The sequence below is a fragment of the Perognathus longimembris genome, chromosome 11, assembly GCF_023159225.1.
Source record: "Perognathus longimembris pacificus isolate PPM17 chromosome 11, ASM2315922v1, whole genome shotgun sequence".
Classification (NCBI taxonomy): domain Eukaryota; kingdom Metazoa; phylum Chordata; class Mammalia; order Rodentia; family Heteromyidae; genus Perognathus; species Perognathus longimembris.
This window is the reverse complement of record NC_063171.1, coordinates 18,201,051-18,222,753: the sequence shown is the minus strand read 5'-3', so window position 1 is coordinate 18,222,753 and position 21,703 is coordinate 18,201,051. Positions and strand designations below refer to the sequence as shown.

Here is a 21,703-nt window from a genome sequence, read left to right as displayed (position 1 = left end):
TTAATATACGCAAGTCAATTAATGTAATCCACCACATCAACCGGAGCAAGCTAAAGAACCACATGGTTTTATCTCTGGATGTGGAAAAAGTGTTCGATAAAATCCAGCACCCATTTATGCTAAAAGCCCTGGAAAAACTGGGATTCCAGGGAACATTCCTGAATATAATCAAGGCAGTTTATGACAAACCAACAGCAAGCATAACTCTAAATGGTGAAAAACTAAAGCCATTCCCTTTAAAGTCAGGAACAAGGCAGGGATGTCCACTCTCTCCCCTGCTCTTCAACATAGTACCAGAATTCCTAGCCCGAGCAATAAGGCAAGAAGAAAATATAAAGGGGATCCAAATAGGAAAAGATGAAGTTAAACTTTATCTCTTCGCAGATGACATGATCCTATACCTAAAGAATCCCATAGATTCTACCCCCAAGCTACTGGAGCTGATCCAAAACTTTTGCAAACTTGCAGGATATAAAATAAACCTTCAAAAATCAACGGCCTTTCTCTATGCTAACGACCCAAAGACCGAGGCTGAAATCAGGAAAGCAACTCCTTTTGCAATAGCCCCCAAAAACATAAAATACCTGGGAATAACCTTAACCAAAGAAGTGAAAGACCTCTTTGATGAGAACTTTAAAAGCTTGAAAAATGAAATTAAGTCAGAACTACAGAAATGGAAAAACCTCCCATGCTCCTGGATTGGGAGGATTAATATAATCAAAATGGCAATATTGCCAAAGGTTATCTACAAATTCAATGCAATACCCATTAATATCCCACCACCATTCTTTAATGAAATAGAGGAAGCAATCCAGAAATTCATATGGAACAATAAAAGACCTAGAATAGCAAAAACACTCCTAAGCAGAAAGAACAGTGCTGGAGGAATTACAATACCCAACTTCAAGCTGTATTATAAAGCTATAGTAATAAAAACAGCTTGGTATTGGCACCGGAACAGGCCTGAAGACCAATGGAACAGAATTGAAGACCCAGAAATGAACCCACAGAACTACGCCTACTTAATCTTTGATAAAGGAGCTAAAACAATAGTATGGAAGAAAAATAGCCTCTTCAACAAGTGGTGCTGGCAAAACTGGCTCAACACATGCAACAAACTTAAACTAGATCCTTATATATCACCCTGCACCAAAATCAATTCCAAATGGATTAAAGACCTTGAAATCAAAACAGACACCCTGAAAACACTAAAAGAAGGAGTAGGAGAAACACTTGGGCTCCTTGGCGCAGGACGGAACTTCCTTAACAAAGACCCAGAAAGGCTACAAATCAAAGAAAGGTTGGACAAATGGGACTGCATCAAACTCCAGAGCTTCTGCACGGCAAAGGACATAGCTTGCAAGATAAACAGAAAGCCCACAGACTGGGAGAAGATCTTTACCGGACATTCAACAGACAAAGGCCTCATCTCTAAAATATATGCAGAACTAAAAAAAATGCCTTTTTCCAAAACAAAACCGCAAAGAACCAATAGCCCCCTCATCAAGTGGGCTAAAGACTTACAAAGAGACTTCTCTGATGAGGAACTGAGAATGGCCAAGAGACATATGAAAAAATGCTCTACATCACTGGCCATAAAAGAAATGCAAATCAAAACAACATTGAGATTCCATCTCACCCCAGTAAGAATGTCATATATCAAGAAAACTAACAATAACAATTGTTGGAGGGGATGTGGCCAAAAGGGAACCCTACTTCATTGTTGGTGGGAATGTAAACTGGCTCAGCCACTCTGGCAAGCAGTATGGAGATTCCTCAGAAGGCTAAATATAGAACTCCCCTATGACCCAGCAGCCCCACTTTTGGGTATCTATCCAAAAGACCACAAACAAAATCACAGTAATGACACCAGCACAACAATGTTCATCGCAGCACAATTTGTCATAGCGAGAATCTAGAACCAGCCCAGAAGCCCCTCAGTAGACGAATGGATCAGGAAAATGTGGTACATATACACAATGGAATTTTATGCCTCTATCAGAAAGAATGACATTGTCCCATTTGTAAGGAAATGGAAGGACTTGGAAAAAATTATACTAAGTGAAGTGAGCCAGACCCAAAGAAACATGGACTCTATGGTCTCCCGTATTGGGAATAATTAGTACAGGTTTAGGCAAGTCATAGCAGAGCATCACAAGGCCCAATAGCTATACCCTTATGAACACATAAGATGATAAGTGAAATGAACTCCATGTTATGGAAACAGTTGTAACTACTTTCAACGTCCCATGTGTATCTGTAGCTTCTATTATTGATGATGTTCTTGTTTCACCTTCCTGTGGTTGTACCTACACTATTTCTGTAATCTTATCTGAGTATATTGGAAACCGTGTATACTGGTATTGGAAGTAGGAAATTGAAAGGGAATACCAAATTTGAGAGACACAGGGTAAAAAAAAGACAAACAACTACAAAAGCAATACTTGCGTGGGGGGCATGAGGGACAAGGTAACAAACAGTACAAGAAATGTATCCAATGCCCAACGTATGAAACTGTAACCTCTCTGTACATCAGTTTGATAATAAAAATTTGAGAAGAAAAAAAAAAGCAATACTTGCAAAACTGTTTGGTGTAAGTGAACTGAACACCTCCGTGGGGGGGGGGGAGGGAAAGGGGGAGGAGGGAGGGGGGTATGAGGGACAAGGTAACAAACTGTACATGAAATGTATCCAGTGCCTAACGTATGAAACTGTAACCTTTCTGTACATCAGTTTGATAATAAAAATTTGAAAAATAATAAAATAAATAAAGCCTGAAAAAAAATATAAAGGCTTTGATGTGTACTACTGGACTGATATCTACAAAAACTGATCCAACGTGTGTGTGTGTGTGTGTGTGTGTGTGTGTGTGTGTGTGTCTATTTGGTATTTCCACCAGTAGTAGAGATAAAACAAAAACAAGAGCTTGATACACAAGACTTTACTGGATATGTTCTCCCATTTTCCTGTGAGGACTGGGGTTATTTGGCTGAGGCTTCCCTGTGTGAGATTCCTGGTATCTGTTACCAGTACCAAAGCTTGCAGGCATTCTGATGTTCCCTCTGGTTGCAGGATGCTACAGTAAGAGATATAAGAAAATGGGCAGGGATTCCTACACCTTGTGGCCAAATGGAGTCTAGCAGCCTGGTTCTTCCATTTTCTCGAATATCTGGTTCAAATCTGGGGTTCCAGCTCTCCAACATTAGGATAGAAAACATCCTATGATTAAGACAGTACTGGCTGCAGGTGATAGGTTGGTACAAGCTGAGTTCTTTTCATCTCTATTTTTTCAACGGTGAAGTCATCAAGTGCTTGAAAGGGGAGGAGAACCGAGAGAGTTTTGAAGAAAGGATGAAAAGTATTGTTCCAGAGTGCAAAAATAAGAGAAACGTGGCTAGAATTTGGGGAAGTATTGGATAGCACTTGAGATTTTCAGTCATGATTTAAAATTGAAGTCAGTCAGCAATGGGGAATGATTTCATCCAGTTCCTCACACTGTCAAGTACAGAGGGACTTAATAGTATGTAAGGTGTTTCCAAGTTAGCAGAGCAAAAGAGACTAATACAGGTGAAGGGTCAGTGAGGCCAGGAGTGGCAATAGGCTCTAGGGAACCAGCAAGACAATAGACTGGAGGTCCTGCGAATTATCCCACTTGGTAGACAAAGTGGAAGTGGACACGGAGGAGTGGAGAATGAGAGGGGAAATAGGCCTCAGACATGCTCTGTTATATAAGAGGGGACAATGTTATTACCCCACCAGTCCTATGGTCAGACATTTCTAGGAGTAGCAAAACGTAAACACATTGCCAGTACAGACACTGTGAATTATTCTTTTTCTCCAGGCCCTCATCTGAGGCCCTGCAACACTACCTGAGTTGTGGAGCTGTTCAGTGTGTACTGCTCTCTGCAGTCACACATCCTCCAAAAACCCCTATTTGGAGGTGAAGTGAAAAGTAAAGGAAAACAAAGAGTAGAGAATATCGAAGTACAATGATTATAAAAAGGCAAAAACTAGAACACAATATTTACATGTTTTATTAAATCTTTACAATCAGTAATTATAATCAAATACACAATTATATACAAGGATTTATATACATTTTGCCCAGACTTTTACATCACAGTACATAGTTTCCATTAGAAATATTGTATACATTTATCACCAAACAATAAAACCCAACAACAGTAGTGTTACAGCACCTGTTAGTACAGACATCTTTTTCATAAATTACATCATAAGAAAATATACGGCTGTAAATTGGGCTTTTAAAAATGTCTTTTATAAAATCTGAACATACAATGTTTCATTCACAGAATGTTTTTTTTCTATATTCTGACTGAAGCCTTGTGCATAAAACGACCGGTTGGAATATTTACTAACTTCTACCCAATCCCTCTAAAATTATAAGCACAATTTGAATTACTTATGCTGAGCTTTCTTTATGATAAATTTGGCATGGGGTTTGGTGAGAGAACAAATGCTGGCTTTGCTATAAAAGGATTGTATGATGGCAATTTAAATTAAAAAAAGATTCTTGAGAGGGAGTAAAATCAGAAAGTGCACAATTTCTCATTTTAAAATCTCTAATACTGTGGGGGACAAAAGGAAAAGTTGAAATGTCACAAAATAATTTGTTCTGAAACAATTATATTCCTTTTGGAAGCTTATTACAGGTTAAAAATTTAAAAAACCTATCACCAAAAAAAAAAAAATCCCATCCCAAACATATCTAGTAAATTACAATTCTTTCACACTTAAACTTGATGGGAAAATTATAATTCAATGGACTTTTACATGCAACCCCCCTCTCAAACTATAACTATTTTTATTAGGTAAACAAGTTTTAAAAGTTGAAAATACCCGAATTAAATACTTGCTCTAAGAATATCTAACTTCCAGGTAAAATCCTTACTTGATTCCAGGTTTGTAAACATATATATAAATCTCTCCTGGCTAAACAATTTTATGGCTGTGGTGATCATTTCAGCTCTATTTCAAAGCAGTCAACATTTAACTGAGGTAGACCAGATGTTTCTAAATTCAGGCACACCCTGAATCTTCAGCAAGTAAATAATATAGCTGTGAAAGGTATTTAACAAAACATTTTAAAAAGTCTAATACAGTTGGAATTTTTAAATGAACTCAAAAACTATTCTGTGGCAGTATGTCAAGTAAATAAATGATTGCAGAGTCAATAATAATATTAGTGTCTTAAAACTTAACATATTTTTAACTGTAAAATTTGAGATCATTTCTTTTGAGAATTAAGTATAACTGGAAAATGTTTTTTCTTCCTTTTTTCTTAAAAGGATTTATTTAAACAAATTGCTTCAAAAATCTCTGTGAAGAGCAACAATGCCCCCTATAGGCCAAAGGAAGAGAAAGTGGCAGTAAATTGGTTCTTCCTAGTGTGTTGCAGCCTCCCTTGTGCCATCAAGTTCTTACAGAGGGGAAAAATGCTGTTTTGAAAACTTAGAGGAGTTAAGATTTGGACAAAATGGCTCTGAGCTACAAATACAAAATCAAATCAATTTATATAAGGCTTCTGTAATCAAAGTCCTAGAGGAACATCTGCTCCTTTTCTCCCAGCCCCTGTCCTATAACACAAGTGATGTAATTAAGCTTCAGCTATTTTGGCAGCTTTGCAGTTAAGATGAACAAAGCACTATGTCTATCCTTCTGTATACCGTATGTATTATAGTTCTATCTTCTCACACCAAATTTCACATGCAGAGAGACTAAAGTTATTCATTTTGGTATCAGGATTAGTTAAGAGTCAATAAAGATATTGCTATTCTACTCTTCTACCCCCCAAAGTGAATTAATTATTCATAAGACTTATTCTTGCTGATCCAATTGTTTATCTGGAACCTTTGAAAGCAGGTATTTAGCCCCTTATAAGAGAATATGTTTACCTGGGATCTAACACACTGTACACCAATATACATAACTACAATACAGCACTGCTGTTCTTGAACAGCTCCATATGTAAGTTATTCAGTACCTCAAAACCATGTTTTAGGAAAATATTATTGTGTAATGTCATGGTAAAGAGAAAGGAATTAAGCCTCTCAAATATTTCTTTAGAACTGGTCAAGCTTAAAAAATAAATAAAATGAGTAAAGCCATGATTGCAATACAGGGCTGTCTACAAATATAATCAACAAAAAATTTTAAATTTAAATGTAGCCAGCACAAGACTGCCATCAAAAAAAGGAAAAATAAAACCAAGAAAATGTTTTCATTAAGCTGTATGGCTATATATAGTTGTTGCTGTGTAGTATTTTTTACACAGGGCTCCAGATTTTCAAGTCCATATCAGAAGGAATATTAGTTAAAACAAAACAAAACCTAAAAACTATGATTCAACAGAAAATGCAAAAGGCTCCCTAGGTGGTAACATCAGAAACCAGTTTCAAAGGAGAAAGCAGTAGCTACCCAGGAATTTTAGATCACTTCCACAGTTTCATCATGGCTGCAGAGGATAGAGAAATGGAACAGCCATTAGGGATCCCTACACACCTACCCTGAGATGGAGTAGGGCCAATGGCTAAGGTAACCCCCTCAGAGACTCCAACTACCCCACAAGGATACTTTGCGAAGTCCACTTCAGAATTGTCATGGCTTTCTCTATGGAAGGCCCAGTGAGAAATCTGTATTGCAACATTATAGTTTTTCACCCTTACTCCATTTATCAAAAAGAATAACACTTTCCACAGTCTATTATGTAACTTTTTATCCTGGTCCCACTGATTAGTCGATGGAGAGACTCTCTAGGAAAGCACAATGGCTTTACTTTTGGTTTAAATGAAAAGGACATAGTTAGAAGGGGGAAAAACTCAAGTCATCCTGAACATTTGTCCTCTATGAAGCCAGTGGAAAGTGATGAGTGGAAACTGGTTTTACCATGATGCATTAGCTTCATAACCACTTAGGTCACTTAAGAGTGTTTTGTAAAGGCATCGTAACAGAATGCACGGTACTCATTTGTGTCTTCCCCAAAGGGCCTCCAACCCCCAACCCTTTAATTAGAAAGCTACATAAACTCCTATGCCCCAATTCATTCAGAACTGAGTTTGTTTCTTGTCTACTCAGAGACTGTAGAAAGATGGCTCCCAAGAATGCCCAGAAATCTTTCCCTGACATGCAGAGTGTGCAATGCTGTCATCTGAGGGGGGAATTGTGAGTTTCTGCTGTTAACGGGACAGTTTAAAAGAGGTCAATTTGAATCAGCATGGTCCAGATTCCTATGATAACTACTATCCCATTCAGAACGTGGTTGCTCATCCATACTCAAAGCTCCCACTGAACAGCCTGCTTTGTATTAGGGTGTCTATTATAACCACAGTTTACCTGTTCTTTTAAAGTACCTACCACCATATTTTTAAGTGAGTCATAGCTCATCCTTCTCCATCATTTCAAATGCTTCTATATCTTCATTCCAGTCTGCTAATATGGAATCTATAGGCTGGGCCTTCTTATCCCAGCTAACATCAGGATTGGAATTTTCCTCAGTTTCTGACTGTTCTTCAAGTTGGTGGTCTAGATCTGTACATTCACCATCAAGACTTGGAGTCTCGTGGTTTGCTGGGGGACTTGAAGTCTGTTCAGGAGGGGAAATGTTTGCAGCATCCTCAGTATCTGCTGGAGATAATGACTCTGGGGGAGAGTTTAAAGAACTTTCTTCAGGAGTCTCCTGATCAACCAAATCAACTGTTGGAGAAATTGATATAATCTGTTCAGCACTTTGATTCTGAGACTCATTTTCAGAAGATGGTTGTTCTTCATTATCCATTTCAGGATCTGTATAAGAAACAAACAAACGCTGTACTACTTTGATTCTCAAAAATTTATTTTTACAGTAACAGTAATGTTGGTTTTTGCAATAAAATTAATAAAGCAAAGATAATCACTATGAATGTAGATCAGAGAGCACCAGAACTGCTAATGACTGCCTGATAATGTGATCAGATTTTTCCAAATATTTGTTTTGCAAAATATACCAATACCAAAAATATATATATACCAATACCATAAATGTTCTGAATTGGAAAAAATGACTAATAACTGATAAGACAGACTTCAATTAGTATTAGTAAATCTAAGATTAACACTCAACAATAATATGAAAATGCATATGAATTTTCAATATATAGCTATTTATTAAGTGTATAAATGCAAGTAAGCTTGCATATACAAACATAACAAATAGAAACGAGTTTAAATAGCAATAATCACTGCTGTTACTTTACAATAGTATTTCTTTCACACATAAAACTGACACTCAGAAGCCATGATGATTCAGTTAAGAAGATTTCAGATGATTACAGGTGCTAATGTGATTGGTTAAATAAAGTACTGTCAGAACTCAAAAAATAAAAAAGGCAGACAAGAACTGGAATTACTAAAACTTCTACTGAGTGTCTGTTTATGAGCTATTTGACATAATCATTCTAAACTCTACTGGAAGGCTGAAGAAACCTTGTATAATGAATATGTATATAATATAATATATATAATGAATACGTATAATGAAAATCACTGGAGGCATTTATTTAGGGTTCTGATACAAAAGTGCTTGAAGAGTCTTGACGTCCAAAGCAACATTCTGATCTGCCTCTGCCATATGTTCAGGTAGACATCTAAATGCACCCGGAGATATCTAAATGCAGGAAAGTGCACAGTGCCTGAGATATAGGTAAATGAGGTGCAAACTCACACACTATACCTGCCCTTGTGTATTACCAACAGGGAGAAAAGCTATTTCCAGAGAGTGAGAATATTTACAAAATAAATGAAAAACTACAACTGTGACATGTTTAAAGAGAGACAAATATGTAGTATTAGAGAGTTACGGAAAGGAAATTTGAGGGGTTCTTTCAGAAACAGTGTTTATTAATTTAAGGAAATGGACCTATTCAGAAAAAAATGGAAGGAAATGTGAGCATGTAAGAAGGTATAGATATGTGTGTATGTATGTGTATGTGTGTGTGTGTGTGTTCACTTTGATCAGCTAGGACTGTCTGATCTCAGAAATTCACATCCTTGGGTTTTACTTTTTGGGGGAAGAGGGGATGATTTAGGAGTCCTAACACATATTCTATGTCTTTGAGTTGTAAAAGAGGTACAATTTAGTGAGATAGGAAAACTAAAAAAATGCGCAGAGCTTATGTAGGATAGGTTATTGAGAACTACTATAGCTAATATAATAGAATAAGAAAATAGAATAATTATAAGAAACAATCAAATTATCTGTATTTTTAGACTGTGATTGTACGCTAAAATTAAAAGCAACTATAATTTTTAAAAATTATTGTAAAATTAATAAAAGAATGATAAGATTAAAATAATTATAAATACCACTGACTCCTCAGCAGTATACTAGCTAAAAATAAAGTCATAGCTAGTCTTTTGATAACAGAAATAAAAGCTACAAAACACAGAATTAAATTCATTTTAAGAGGTACAGGACTCATATTTCTAAGTTCTAAGTATTAAAATAAAAATGTAAACCAAGACCTGATTAAATTTATAGGTATGTTCTTTTTTTTTTTCAGTATTAAGGGAGATTTATACAGAAACGCTTTTAACATGTAGACATAGATTTTGCGATGCATACAGCACCTCCTTTCTAAAGGCAATCAATATGGTTATGAACGGCGGTGATAAATTACAGGCTCTGAAGCTACAGAGGGAGGTTTTTCGCACGGGTGTATAAATCAGGTGATATTGGCGTTCCATGGGGCCCATGCACCACAGTAAATATGCCAGGTTTGGACGGGCACAGGGCTCACATGAGTGGTTTCTGGACTGTCTGCTAAACTCCTTTTTACCTGGGGCATCAGCTGACCTTGTCTTATAGGTATGTTCTTGAATAGAAAGTTTTACTATTGAACATTCCCCTAATTTAGGTGTAAAATATGCAATCATATCATTCCAAAATAAATCCCATTTCTACTTAAAAAAAATTTGTTTCTGAACTTGATACATGCTTGCTTAACAAATGGTTAAATAACTGACTACTCTAACACTCTACTATACAGACAAGACTTCTAACTTACATTAAAAATAAATTCTGGGGGGCTGGGAATGTGGCTTAGTGCCAGAGTGCTTGCCTAGCATGCATGAAGCCCTGGGTTCAATTCCTCAGTACCACATACATAGAAAAAGCTGGAAGTAGCGCTGTGGTGGTGGAACACTAGCCTTGAGCAAAAGAAGCTCAGGGACAGTGCCCAGGCCCCGAGTTCAAGCTCCAGGACTGGTAAAAATTAAATAAAATAAATTCTGGAAGAAAATGAGAAAAGAGGCAGTAACCCTGTTCAAAAAGAAATGTACTCAATACCTGACTTATGTAACTGCAACCCCTTTGGTACCATCACCTTTACAATAAAAATTAAATAAACAAATAAATTCCATGTGACTTAAAGGAAAAAAAGGAACTGGTAAAAAGCCCAGAAGAAAATTTAGGAAACTATTATGTAAATATAGCATGGTGTGATCTTTTGAACAATGATAGGAAACCCATGCGCTTTAAATGGATTCATATTTCAATATTTGTTTATATAAATATTTAAATGAAAGAAATGAACAGTCACAATATTATAAGGAAAAAATATAAATATTATCTCTCTCTTATATGTATTTTTTGTGAATAATTTACAGAAAGAAAATTAATGTATGAAGTATGCATTTTAGGGGGTCTTATAGACAATGGAGAAAAGACAACTATAAAAAAGGCAAAGCAAACTGAAAATTCAATTTCTTTTATGTTTCTCTTTTGTTATTGTTAAAAAATACCACTACCATCAATAATACTTTAATACCTGTATGGTCCTGAACCCCTTACTGTGACGTACTTAGCTCTTTACTTACCAATTTGTTTCTGACCTCCTTATCACTAACCTTCTGAATGTTGTATCACCATTTACATCTGTCACTCATCACTTACTTCCTCTTCTCAGGATATTCCTCTCAACTGTAATTTATGTGTCTACTCTAGTCACACATCTTGGTACTCTTTAGTAGATAGATATGTATCTCTGTTAAACCAAGACCAAGCTCAATGAAAAATTATACCCTAAAAGGAAAATATGCTGACTAAAATGAGGAAGAAACACACACTATCATATCTCGCTGGAATGATGTGAATCACTACTGCAAACTTACCACATTTGTTAAAATTAATAATATGCCACATTTTCCCACTAGTATTCCATTTTAGTAAACCTCAAAATCACTATATAAGTAAATACATACAGGATACTTCCTATACCACTGTTTATAACAATAAAACAAACTATAAAATATGGAAATAATTTGAATGCTCAATAGTCAAGTAGATAAATTACAGTATATAAATGTTACACAGCTTTTAAAAGATTTTGTTCTGCTATACTACTGGCTAATGGGAGATAGAGTTGATTGTAAAGTGCAAGTTACTCACTAGTACTTACAATATATCGCATTATTGTAAAAAAAAATTGCAATCTTGAAATTTGTGAAACAAGCACAAAGGCAAGTAGAAAAGACTACACACCAAACAACATTGCCTGGAAACTTACATACCAAACTTACACACCATACTTAACATTGACTCTCATCAGGAAGATGAGAGATTATGTGAAAGCATTTGCAATACCTCTAAATGATCTTGTAACAAGTTTAAGCAAAAAAAAAAACTATGATCACTAAAGGAAAGTCACGAAAAGTCAACTAAAAGAGAAGGAAAAAAGGGAAGAGGAAGGAAGAGAAGAAAGAAGACAGGAGAAGGCATGGGAGAAAAGAAGGAGAGAGGAGGAGAGGGAGAAAGGAAAGGGGAGAGAGGGACAGAGGGAGGGGAAGGAAAAGGGGGAGGGGGAAGGAGAGGCAGGAAGAGGGAGAAAGAGGTAGGGGGAAGAGAGTTTTCAAAGATACCCATAGAAAAAAATGTTGGTTTTTTTTTTTAATAAAGTTACTGAAAAAGTCATACAGGATGCAATGAGCGAAGTAAAAATGGTAGAGAAGTATGGAAATATAGAAAGGAATTATGTAAGGTCTGCCATGCTGTTCTAATTCTTTAAGGTGACTGTTTTCACCAGTATATGAGATCATAGTCTTATGATCCTAACTGAAATATTGCATTTAGGAACAACAGTATGTATCAAAACACAAACAACAAAAGAAGAATAAGAAAATCTCAAGATACAAAAAAAATTACTTTGCTAATAAACCGGAAAAAGAACCTATGCAAATACTCGATGACTGGCTATTTACTCATCCATCTGTACATTTACTGTTTACTGAAAACAAGGAATACTGTCAATACATTGTCTTTTGTGGGGGTAGGTTTGGAATTAAGCATCTTTCTGAAATGAGATTTTGGAAAGATGAAACATGCAGGAAACACAGTATTGAATATTTTGTTTAACAGACTGTGGACAAACTAACTCCAAAGTATCACTTGTTTGGCCTAAGGAAGTAGCATCTCCACTTGAGAAATTACTAATGCTCTCACTTCTGAAAGAAACTACGTAATAAAATATTTGTTGTTAACAGGTAGAGGACAGTTTCAGATATGAGAATACTAGTGGCTGTCGTTTATCATCACAGTAAGAAGGTGGAGGTGAGCATTTCTTTGAGGACTACTGTCTGCATGTGCAAAGGACTACTTAATCAGTACAATGTCACTTTATAAAGAACATGTACTTGTGATATGAGGTCATTTTAGAAAGAGTAATTTAGAGGACATTTTATTGTTTCAGTTTTTGAGGCTGTGTTAATCGTGTACTTATATAGTACTAACCACAACCCTTGACTGCACAAATATGACCAGATGCATAGCTGGAGACAGAAAGGTCTTTTGGGTCTTGGTCAGTTTCTCAAAGTATAGGTGAGGAACCAGCTACATCATCATTACCTGGAACATGCATGTCGAATGATCCCCTGCCTCAGAGTCTGTTCTCAGAAGCCTCAGCTACAACCAGGTTATTAGAAGATTCTGTTACAGGGTTCCACACCCAATGTGGTAATAGAATGGAACAAATCAATGATCATCACTTAAGACTATAACTTGTTAGGCTATTATTCATTAAGTTATCATTGATCTTTGTACAGTGACAAATATTAAAAATAATGTTATTTGTTTAGTTAATATGGCTGTATAGTTCTCAAAGAGCTATTAAACAAAAAAGGTGACTTTTAAAGCCTTTTATGAAAGGATCACTCTGTAACAGGAGTGCAATTCAAATATGTTTTTAAAGTATCATTTAAATAATGTGGCCATTTATTTCATGATCCTTATGGAATACTATTCCCCAAGATGTTGTTCCCCCCTACTAGGAATAATGATACTCTTTCTCTGATATGGGAAGTACATTCTTTACCTTAATCTTTTTTTTTTTTTGGCCAGTCCTGGGCCTTGGACTCAGGGCCTGAGCACTGTCCCTGGCTTCTTCCCGCTCAAGGCTAGCACTCTGCCACTTGAGCCACAGCGCCACTTCTGGCCATTTTCTGTATATGTGGTGCTGGGGAATCGAACCTAGGGCCTCGTGTATCTGAGGCAGGCACTCTTGCCACTAGGCTATATCCCCAGCCCCCTTTACCTTAATCTTAACAGTCCTAATCCTCTGTGTATTTCTTCCCCTGTGACTTAGACCTGTTTAAACAAGCCAGAACTTTAAATATTTTACATCATATTGAAGTAAGGATGTTAAGTAATAAATACCTGAAGAACAATGTTGTGCTAGAGTGACTCTTGTATACTTGGGCTAGTGAAGTCATCTACCCTAGCAATGTATCTTCACAGAATTTGTGATCACAGGATCAGTAAAGATTATTATTGGACAGCTAATCAGACATGAAAATAACTTAAACAAGATAATCACCATGGTAATCACTGAGACAAAATTATATATGTATGTGTGTGCGTACATGTAACACACATATACATATATAACTTAAGGTTTATTAATGCAAGATACTTACTACTATTAATAATGTAGCTTGGAATCATTTTACCTTTTAATATTGCTGCTGAAATTCCAATGGTAGCACAAAATGGAGGGGAAAAGCAAAGGCATTAAAAAGTTACAAAGATTATTATTCTGTCTGTGTTTAATGTACCTGAATGCATGTATGTAAAAAGAAGATCCAAATTTAGAAAGGATGGTGGTGGGGTGGGGGGCAATGAAGTTCAAGGAAACTTTAAGATGATTAGAAAATCTCTGTATTGTATTCTATTTCCATCTACATTTCCTTATATGCACACATCCTACTCACTCACTCTGCTCTTAAACAATTGATAATTCAAAGAATCTCAAAGATGAATAAAAGTAATATAGGAAGACAGACCAAGTCTAGTATTAGATTATTAATGAGCCTTTAAAAACAGATGTCCCACTTCAAAGTTACACTGAACTGAATCAATCTTCTGTACATCTATCAAACTCCTTACAGGCCACAGCAGCCCTACCTGTATAAATTATACAATTCCATGTATTTAAGGGGATGGGAGGAGGCTAGCTCTCTCTAAATAGTGCCTCAAACAGACAAGAAAGAGTACAACCACAAGCAGAACCACAGCCTGGCTGGCAACTAACTTGCCTTCACTTCTCCCTATCTCTTGGTATAAAACTATAAAAAAGACTACTGGTAAATGGGTTTAAATAAATTTCAAATTACTAATGAACATTGGTCAAGGGATAACTATCTACTTTCATAATGTAAGGCATGTTCTCTTGTTTTTCAAGAATATTTGTAACTCTTGTAACTGCTAAATACCTGTGTGACAAAAATAGATCTCCCCAGGTGCCTATAATCCTAGGTGATCGGGAGGCTGAGATATGAGGATCATGTTTCAAAGCCAGCCCTGAAGAAAAATCCCTGAGAGACTCTTATCTCCAATCAACCATTAAATAACGGGAAGTGGGGCTATGGTTTAAAGTGGTAGAGCACTAGCTTTGAGCCAAAGAGCTCAGAGACAATGCCCAGGTCCTGAGTTCAAGCCCCCCATAACTAACAAACAACAACAAAAAATCTCAGTGAAAAGATTTCTATGGCCTCCAGCAAGACAGTGATCATATGATTATCACTTCCTACTGAGACCCACTAACATACTGTATAAAATAACATTTAAGCAATCTCTTCTCAATCCTTATAAAGCAAATTCAATATGTACTATCAATGAAACTGAAATGGTGAACATTTCTGAATGCTAAAGTGGCCTCAATTTATTTATTTTTCTGCCAGTATGGGGTTTGGACTCAGCATCTTCCACTAGCTTTCTCTCCTGCCACTTGATCTCTTGGACCTAGCTGGAGATTATTTTGCAAATGGAGGCCCATGGTCCTCTGGATCTCAGCCTCTTAGTAGCTAAATTATAGAAGTGAGCAACTAGCACTTGGCTAAAATGGTTTTTTTATGGGTTAGACAAAATTCATAGTAAAAATGATACATGACACATAAAACCTATTTTAGAAATGTCTGAAGTTGGCCACCAGAGAAAATAAATGTTTTATTCTTAATTCCAAAAGGAAATTTTATTTTGAAATCATTTTCCAAAAATGTTACTTGCTTTATCAGTGAACCAAAACTACTTTTCATAATTCATTCTTTTTTTTTTAAAGGGTTTTTGTTTTGTTTTGTTTTTGGCAGTCCTGGGCCTTGAACTCAGGGTCTGAGCACTGTCCTTGGCTTCTTTTTGCTCAAGGTTAGCACTCTACCACTTGAGCCACAGCGCCACTTCTAGCCGTTTTCTATATATGTGGTGCTGAGAAGTCAAACCAAGGGCTTCATGTATACAAGGCAAGCACTCTTGCCACTAGGCTATATTCCCAGCTCTTGTAATTCATTCTTAACAAACCAGTCAAATTAACGCTTGCTCATCGGCAGAAAAACAAAGATTCTGACTCTTACCTCGATCTTTTGCTTTATCAGAAAGGAGCACTTCTACCTCTTCATATTCCCGGATGGCATCCAGTATGATGCTTCCTTCTTTGCTGAATAAGAACAGCATGGGAATCTTGATGTCATCTGTATCCTTCCCATCGCCTGCCATCTGGAACAGAGGGGCAGTGTCGCTGCTGCTCCCCTCATTGTCATCTAACCAGAAAACCAACACAGTATGCATCAAGACTGCTGCTTGTTAAAAAGACTTAGCAGTTGTTACTACTTTTTACCTGTTAACAGGTTTTAGACATAATAACTCTAAGACTTATCCTTAAGGAAATTTAAAAGGAGCAAAAGAGTCTCCTCATAGAAATTTACCAGAATGTCACTTATAATTGTGTACAAAATAGTGCATAACATCTTACCATTATAAATAAATTATAATGAACTACTGAACAGGACAGAGAAAAAGAGAATGATATATGAAAGCCATAGAACACAAAATTCAAAGATTATGATTATAATAATTTCACATGCTTAGAGAAAAGCATAGAAATAAAAACTTAATGAATGATTTCAGTGATAAAACTGTTCTCCCCTCCTCCCCCAAAAAGACTTGTTCAGGAAGAAATGTCCAAAATAATAGTAATGGTAAGACACTGAATTCAATGTGAAAAGTAAGTAATAGCAAAGATGATGACTTAATTCAGGAGTCGGAGAGCAATTCTTATAGCTGGCTGCACATGCAACACAGTGACTAACTGAGGCTTCTAGCCACAATGACTCAGCTCTGTGACTCCAAGCAAGGAAGACAACATGCACAAAGACCAGTGTGACTGTGTCTCAGTGAAACATCTACTTACAACAACAGGCATGGGACAGGATTAGCCTATGGTTTTCCAGCTGCTGATTTCGTTACTAAATAGATTTTCTCCTATTATTTCTCTAACTAATGAAATTTATTAATCCATTAAATCAATTCTGGAAGACCCGTATGGAATAAGCAAAAGGAATTGTAAATTTGGTTGTTTTTGGTGAACTAAGACCTAACTTAATATTAAATGTCTTTACCTTTCTCCATGGTGATAAGATGGAACCCAGAGCATCTTACAGAGCTACAGTACTAGCCCTTTATTTGCATTTAAAACAAATTATTTATTTACTTATTTTTTATGGTACCTTTAGTGTGAACCCAGAGCCTCATGCTTACTATCCCTTTTTACTTAAACAATCTCTTAAACAGTCTCATGTTTTTGGCTGGCCAGAGAACATTCATCCCCATACCTATGTCTCTCATATAGCTGAAATTACAAGCATGCACCACCACACCTAGGTTGTCAGTTGAGATAGGATATGGCTGACTTTTTGCCCAGTCTGGCTTCAAATTGTGACCTTCCAGATCTCTGTCTCCCACACAGCTGGAATTATAGGTATGTCTCACCACATCTAACTCTACCACCAGCCTTTTAAATACATTTTATTTACTCTGAACACAAAATTCCATCCTAATTATGAGAAAAAAGCAAACAATTTTGTCTGTGAGAAAAATGATTTAGAAGAATTCACAATTAAGATGTGACCAAGGTCTTCTACTTCTGAATGCAAACTACTTAAACAGAAAAATCTGTTTACCATGCCAAGTAAATGTGTGTGTGTCTTGATATAATAAAAAAGCAAAACATTGGTGGGAATTTATGAGTAAAATGATTTGAAGTTTGTAATTTATAATTGCTATGGTGAAAAAAATCTAAATTTTTATCAAAATTTGCTAGCAACTAGTGTTTATACCCAAGTCCACTACTGTTTTGTTTTTTATTCTGTTGCCAGTTGTGGGGCATGGACTCAGGGCCTGAGCACTGTCCCTGGCTTCTTTTTGCTCAAGGCTAGCACTCTACCTCTTGAGCTACAGTGCCACTTCCAGCTTTTTTCTATATATGTGGTGCTGAGGAATCGAACCTAGGACTTCATGAACACGAGGTCATATTCCTAGCCCCCCAAGTCCACTATTATATATGGCCATTTTGTACATATTATCTTTAAACTTCACAACTATTTAAAAGATATTACCATCTTATTGGAGTACTAAAGATTATCTTCAGAATGAGAGATAAAATGACTAAAGCTGGTCAAGATTACACTGCAGCTCTGTGGCAGAGCCAGGAACTGCACCCAAGGCTCTGACTCAAAGGCCTATATGTCTGTGGAGGACTGGACTGGGAATTTTCCATGGTTCCCACTGAGTGGAAGAAGGCAATCTTGCACCAAGAATCTTAGGATCTCATGTGCACATTTCCTTTTCCATGGTATTGGGTGCTTTCACCTTCCCTATGCTATCTTCATGCTTTACAGCAAATATTTTCATTGACATTAACATAAAGAAGCCACACTAGGCTTTCAAAAAAGATATCAGATATATAGAAATTATTAAGAGCCACTGAATTATCTGTTTTGTTGTCAAAATAAAAACATTATACTTTCATTAAATTTTCAAACATAAAAAGGAAAAAATTCTAAAAAACCATATCCTCCTAACCAACACAATGGCATAGAAATTACTTACCAATAACAATGCCACCAATGGCTCCGGCATTCTGGATGTTGCGTGCCTTTTCTGCGAACATGCATTGTCCTCTTTGAACCAGCGCGATTTTCCCCATAACTGCCTCAGGGTTAGTAAGCTCTGAACAACCATTATATGGCTTACTGCTGGCAACAAATCCTCTTGTCTGTCAGAAATAAAAAGCAACCTAAAACTTGTGACTTCTCAAATCATAATCTAGTCATTAGTCTTCAATATCTAAAATTTCAAGAAAAATACAATTGATTCTTTTTATAACATATGAAGTTTATGTTATACAACTGCACAACTTTTTGTTTTCAATATTTTACATATCAAGAGCACTGAAGGAATACTTCATTGTACTTTGCATTTTATAAGCCAGTTTTACATAAATTACTAATCCAATCTTTACAATGACTCTGAGAGAAAATTTAAGCATTTCCATTTTATATTTGGGGAAACTAAGCTTTGGGTTACTTAATTTTCTCAAAGACACAATACTAGTCAGTGATAAGGTTAAAACCTGTAGGCTGATTTGCTGTATACTATAATCCACATTTACAACAGATGGGAGGCATTTTTAAACCACCATGGTAACCAGAAAAGTTTTTGAAAGAGGGAAAAAAACTGACTTAATTCACACGAATCAGCAAACTCTTCCAATGAAAATTAAATTCACCAGAGAATTGATTATTTATTAGCATTCTTCCTTTCATAAACTGGATAGGTTTATTGTTTTTGTAACTGATACAGGGCAAGCAGAGCCTCAAATACAGGAGTCATAATAGTTGCAAAATGAAAATCAATAACCTCTATATCTACATAGTTTAAAATATCAGGATAAAGTTTAAATGAGGAGAAACAGGACTGGAAAAGTTCTAGACTGTCAAGATACTGGGCCTCTTTCGATTCCCAATCAGGGAACCAAAAAAAAAAAAAAAAAAAGATATTGGGGCTCTATCACCCCAGACTTGACATCATTAATAGATAAATAAACATGTGAATTGTTCAACTGCACAGATCTTTGATGCCTTTATTATACAAAAAGGGTACACTAGCTTAGTCTTCAACATTTGCTTAGTGGACTGTCTGGAATCTCTCTCCATAGCCAATTGAGTCACAGCACCTTGGCTTTTAGCTGTTTGCTACACTAAGCTATTGAGTTAGAACTCTGATTAAAGAAGGGTTATATTAGTTATTGCAAAGGCTAAAAATCATTTCTAGATAAAGTTATTAGAGAAGAGAACAAGTCTGAACTATATTTTAAACTTTTTGAGTGGTAAAACTTGAACTCAGCATTCTTACATATGCTAAGTGTGTACTCTGTCATTGATACTCATCTCAGCCTCACTGAATTATATTTCAAATAAAATTCTAAAAGTATACTAAATACCCTATATGATAATTTTAAAAGATACACCCTTACTTGATTTAAATCTGAAAAAGTGAATAGGTTTTTAACTTTGTGTATGCTGTTTTGTATTTGGTGGTATTGGGGACCAAACCTTGTACATCCTTAACATCCACTGAGCTAAAAGCCTAGCATCTGATTTTTCAATAAGTGAAAACTACTCAGTTGAAAGGAAATATTTCATATTTTAAATTTAATTCCAACAAATTTATTTAAGTAGACATACCTCCTTATGTTTAGACAGATCTGGCCCAAACTGAGCTGGTCCAGCAGTCAATACCACCCTGCCAAAAAATGGGTGGGAGACAATTTGCACAGCTCTTGGAGGCAGCTGCTGTTCTTTCTGCTGTTGACTTGATAACTCAATCATCTCTTGCATGAACCTCAATCCATCTTCAGCATCAATTGAACTAGCAGCCTGTGAAAGACATTCATTCATTTAATTTCCTAATACATCCTCTCATTTCTCCTTCTATCTAAGGTCGCTACAAAATATAACCCTATTTATCATCAACGTATTACTTTCACCAATTAACATTTTCTGAAATGAACTCATTTAAAATTTTTAATCAATGTCACATTCACTATTTTATGAATCACTCTTCTTTGTAAACACTAGTTTAGGCTGGTCTCAAACTCACTTTGTAGCACTGCTGGCCTTGAACTCACAATACTCCTGCCTCTGCCTCTGCAGGATGAATGGGTATTAGAAACTGCTTTTGATGCAGTTTAAGAAATGGATCTTTTTCAAACATTAAAACAGTGAAAGCTCTCAAAGAAGAGTACACATAGAGGAAAAAAATGCCATCCTGATTTTTTGGTAGTGTCCTAGTTTGAGTGGGTGTGGTAGGAAAGGAGAACTATAAGAGTATTTTTAAAGCAGTGAGGAAAACATTTTAAGAAGAAGTCAGTCAACATGTATAGAAAAGTTAAAGCATAGTAAGGAGTGAGAAGCCGTATGGTGGCAATTACTTCATTGGCCTGAGTAAAGCCATTAGAGATGTCACTTTACTACTAGCAAGGGCAGGTGAAGCATAAAAAAGAAGTAATATTTTTTAATGAAGAATGGATGGAACAAGACAATACATAAAAATGTGAGGGAAAGGTGAAGCTGTGGAGAAATGGCTCAAATCTGAGAGTACAATCGGATACCCTACTATAGTTCTAGGTTGAAATTTAGTAAATTATGCTTTTCCTCAGAATGGGTAATTGAAAGATGAAAACTTTTAAAGCAGAAAAAATCAATTTTAAAAAAAGTTTCCATAAAAAGCACATTATCTTTCCTAGACACAAATGCATGCAAATTTTCATTTCTATGATGAGTAAAATTCTTAGATTCAGTAGCTCTTTGGAAACTAAAATAATGTGAAATTCTGAAATAACTATTAAACTAGCAACTTTTAAAGTTTTGATCTAAATAAAATAATGGAAAGATAATAAATTGAGATTTGAATCCTAGCTGACCAGAGTAATATAAGCACACAACTTAACTTCACTTAAATCAATTAAGATGACTTTTAAAGGTATTTCAACATACTAAAATTCAGTCTCTGAACTACATAAATTTTTTTAATGCCATTCATTATCTATCAAAGCTGAGGAGACACAAAAGGGCAGAGAAGAAATAAAATCTAATTAGTATAGCAATGTCTTACTTGGATTGCATGCTGGACCAACTGGACTCTCCCATCTTTCAGATGAATCAAACTCACTCCCATCTTCTTCAGGATTTCTAAATGCTCAGGGTTAGTGGCCATGAAATCTCTGGCTCTCAGAGGGGGTTTAGCTCCACTCCTGAAACTCTCCTCTCTGCTAAACGTAATTATAGCCAAGATTTAAAAGGCCAAAATTTAAAATTGGTTAAAAAA

At 36.0% G+C, this 21,703-nt stretch overlaps 1 protein-coding gene across 2 annotated transcripts in view; it reads right to left on the bottom strand.

The window, feature by feature from the left end:
- Nucleotides 1–4,011: 4,011 nt before the first annotated feature.
- Edem3 (ER degradation enhancing alpha-mannosidase like protein 3) overlaps nucleotides 4,012–21,703 on the bottom strand; it is a 68,091-nt gene continuing 50,399 nt past the window's right edge. The window contains exons 16-20 of one of the 2 annotated variants that reach the window (XM_048357830.1): nucleotides 21,491–21,647; nucleotides 20,062–20,253; nucleotides 18,425–18,590; nucleotides 15,892–16,077; nucleotides 4,012–7,803 (exon numbers count right to left, since the gene is read on the bottom strand). In XM_048357830.1, coding sequence (XP_048213787.1) covers nucleotides 7,394–7,803; nucleotides 15,892–16,077; nucleotides 18,425–18,590; nucleotides 20,062–20,253; nucleotides 21,491–21,647 — 1,111 coding nt within the window. In that variant the 3' untranslated portion in view covers nucleotides 4,012–7,393. The remainder of the gene's footprint in view (nucleotides 7,804–15,891; nucleotides 16,078–18,424; nucleotides 18,591–20,061; nucleotides 20,254–21,490; nucleotides 21,648–21,703) is intronic. The other variant, XM_048357831.1, reaches the window with a different exon arrangement.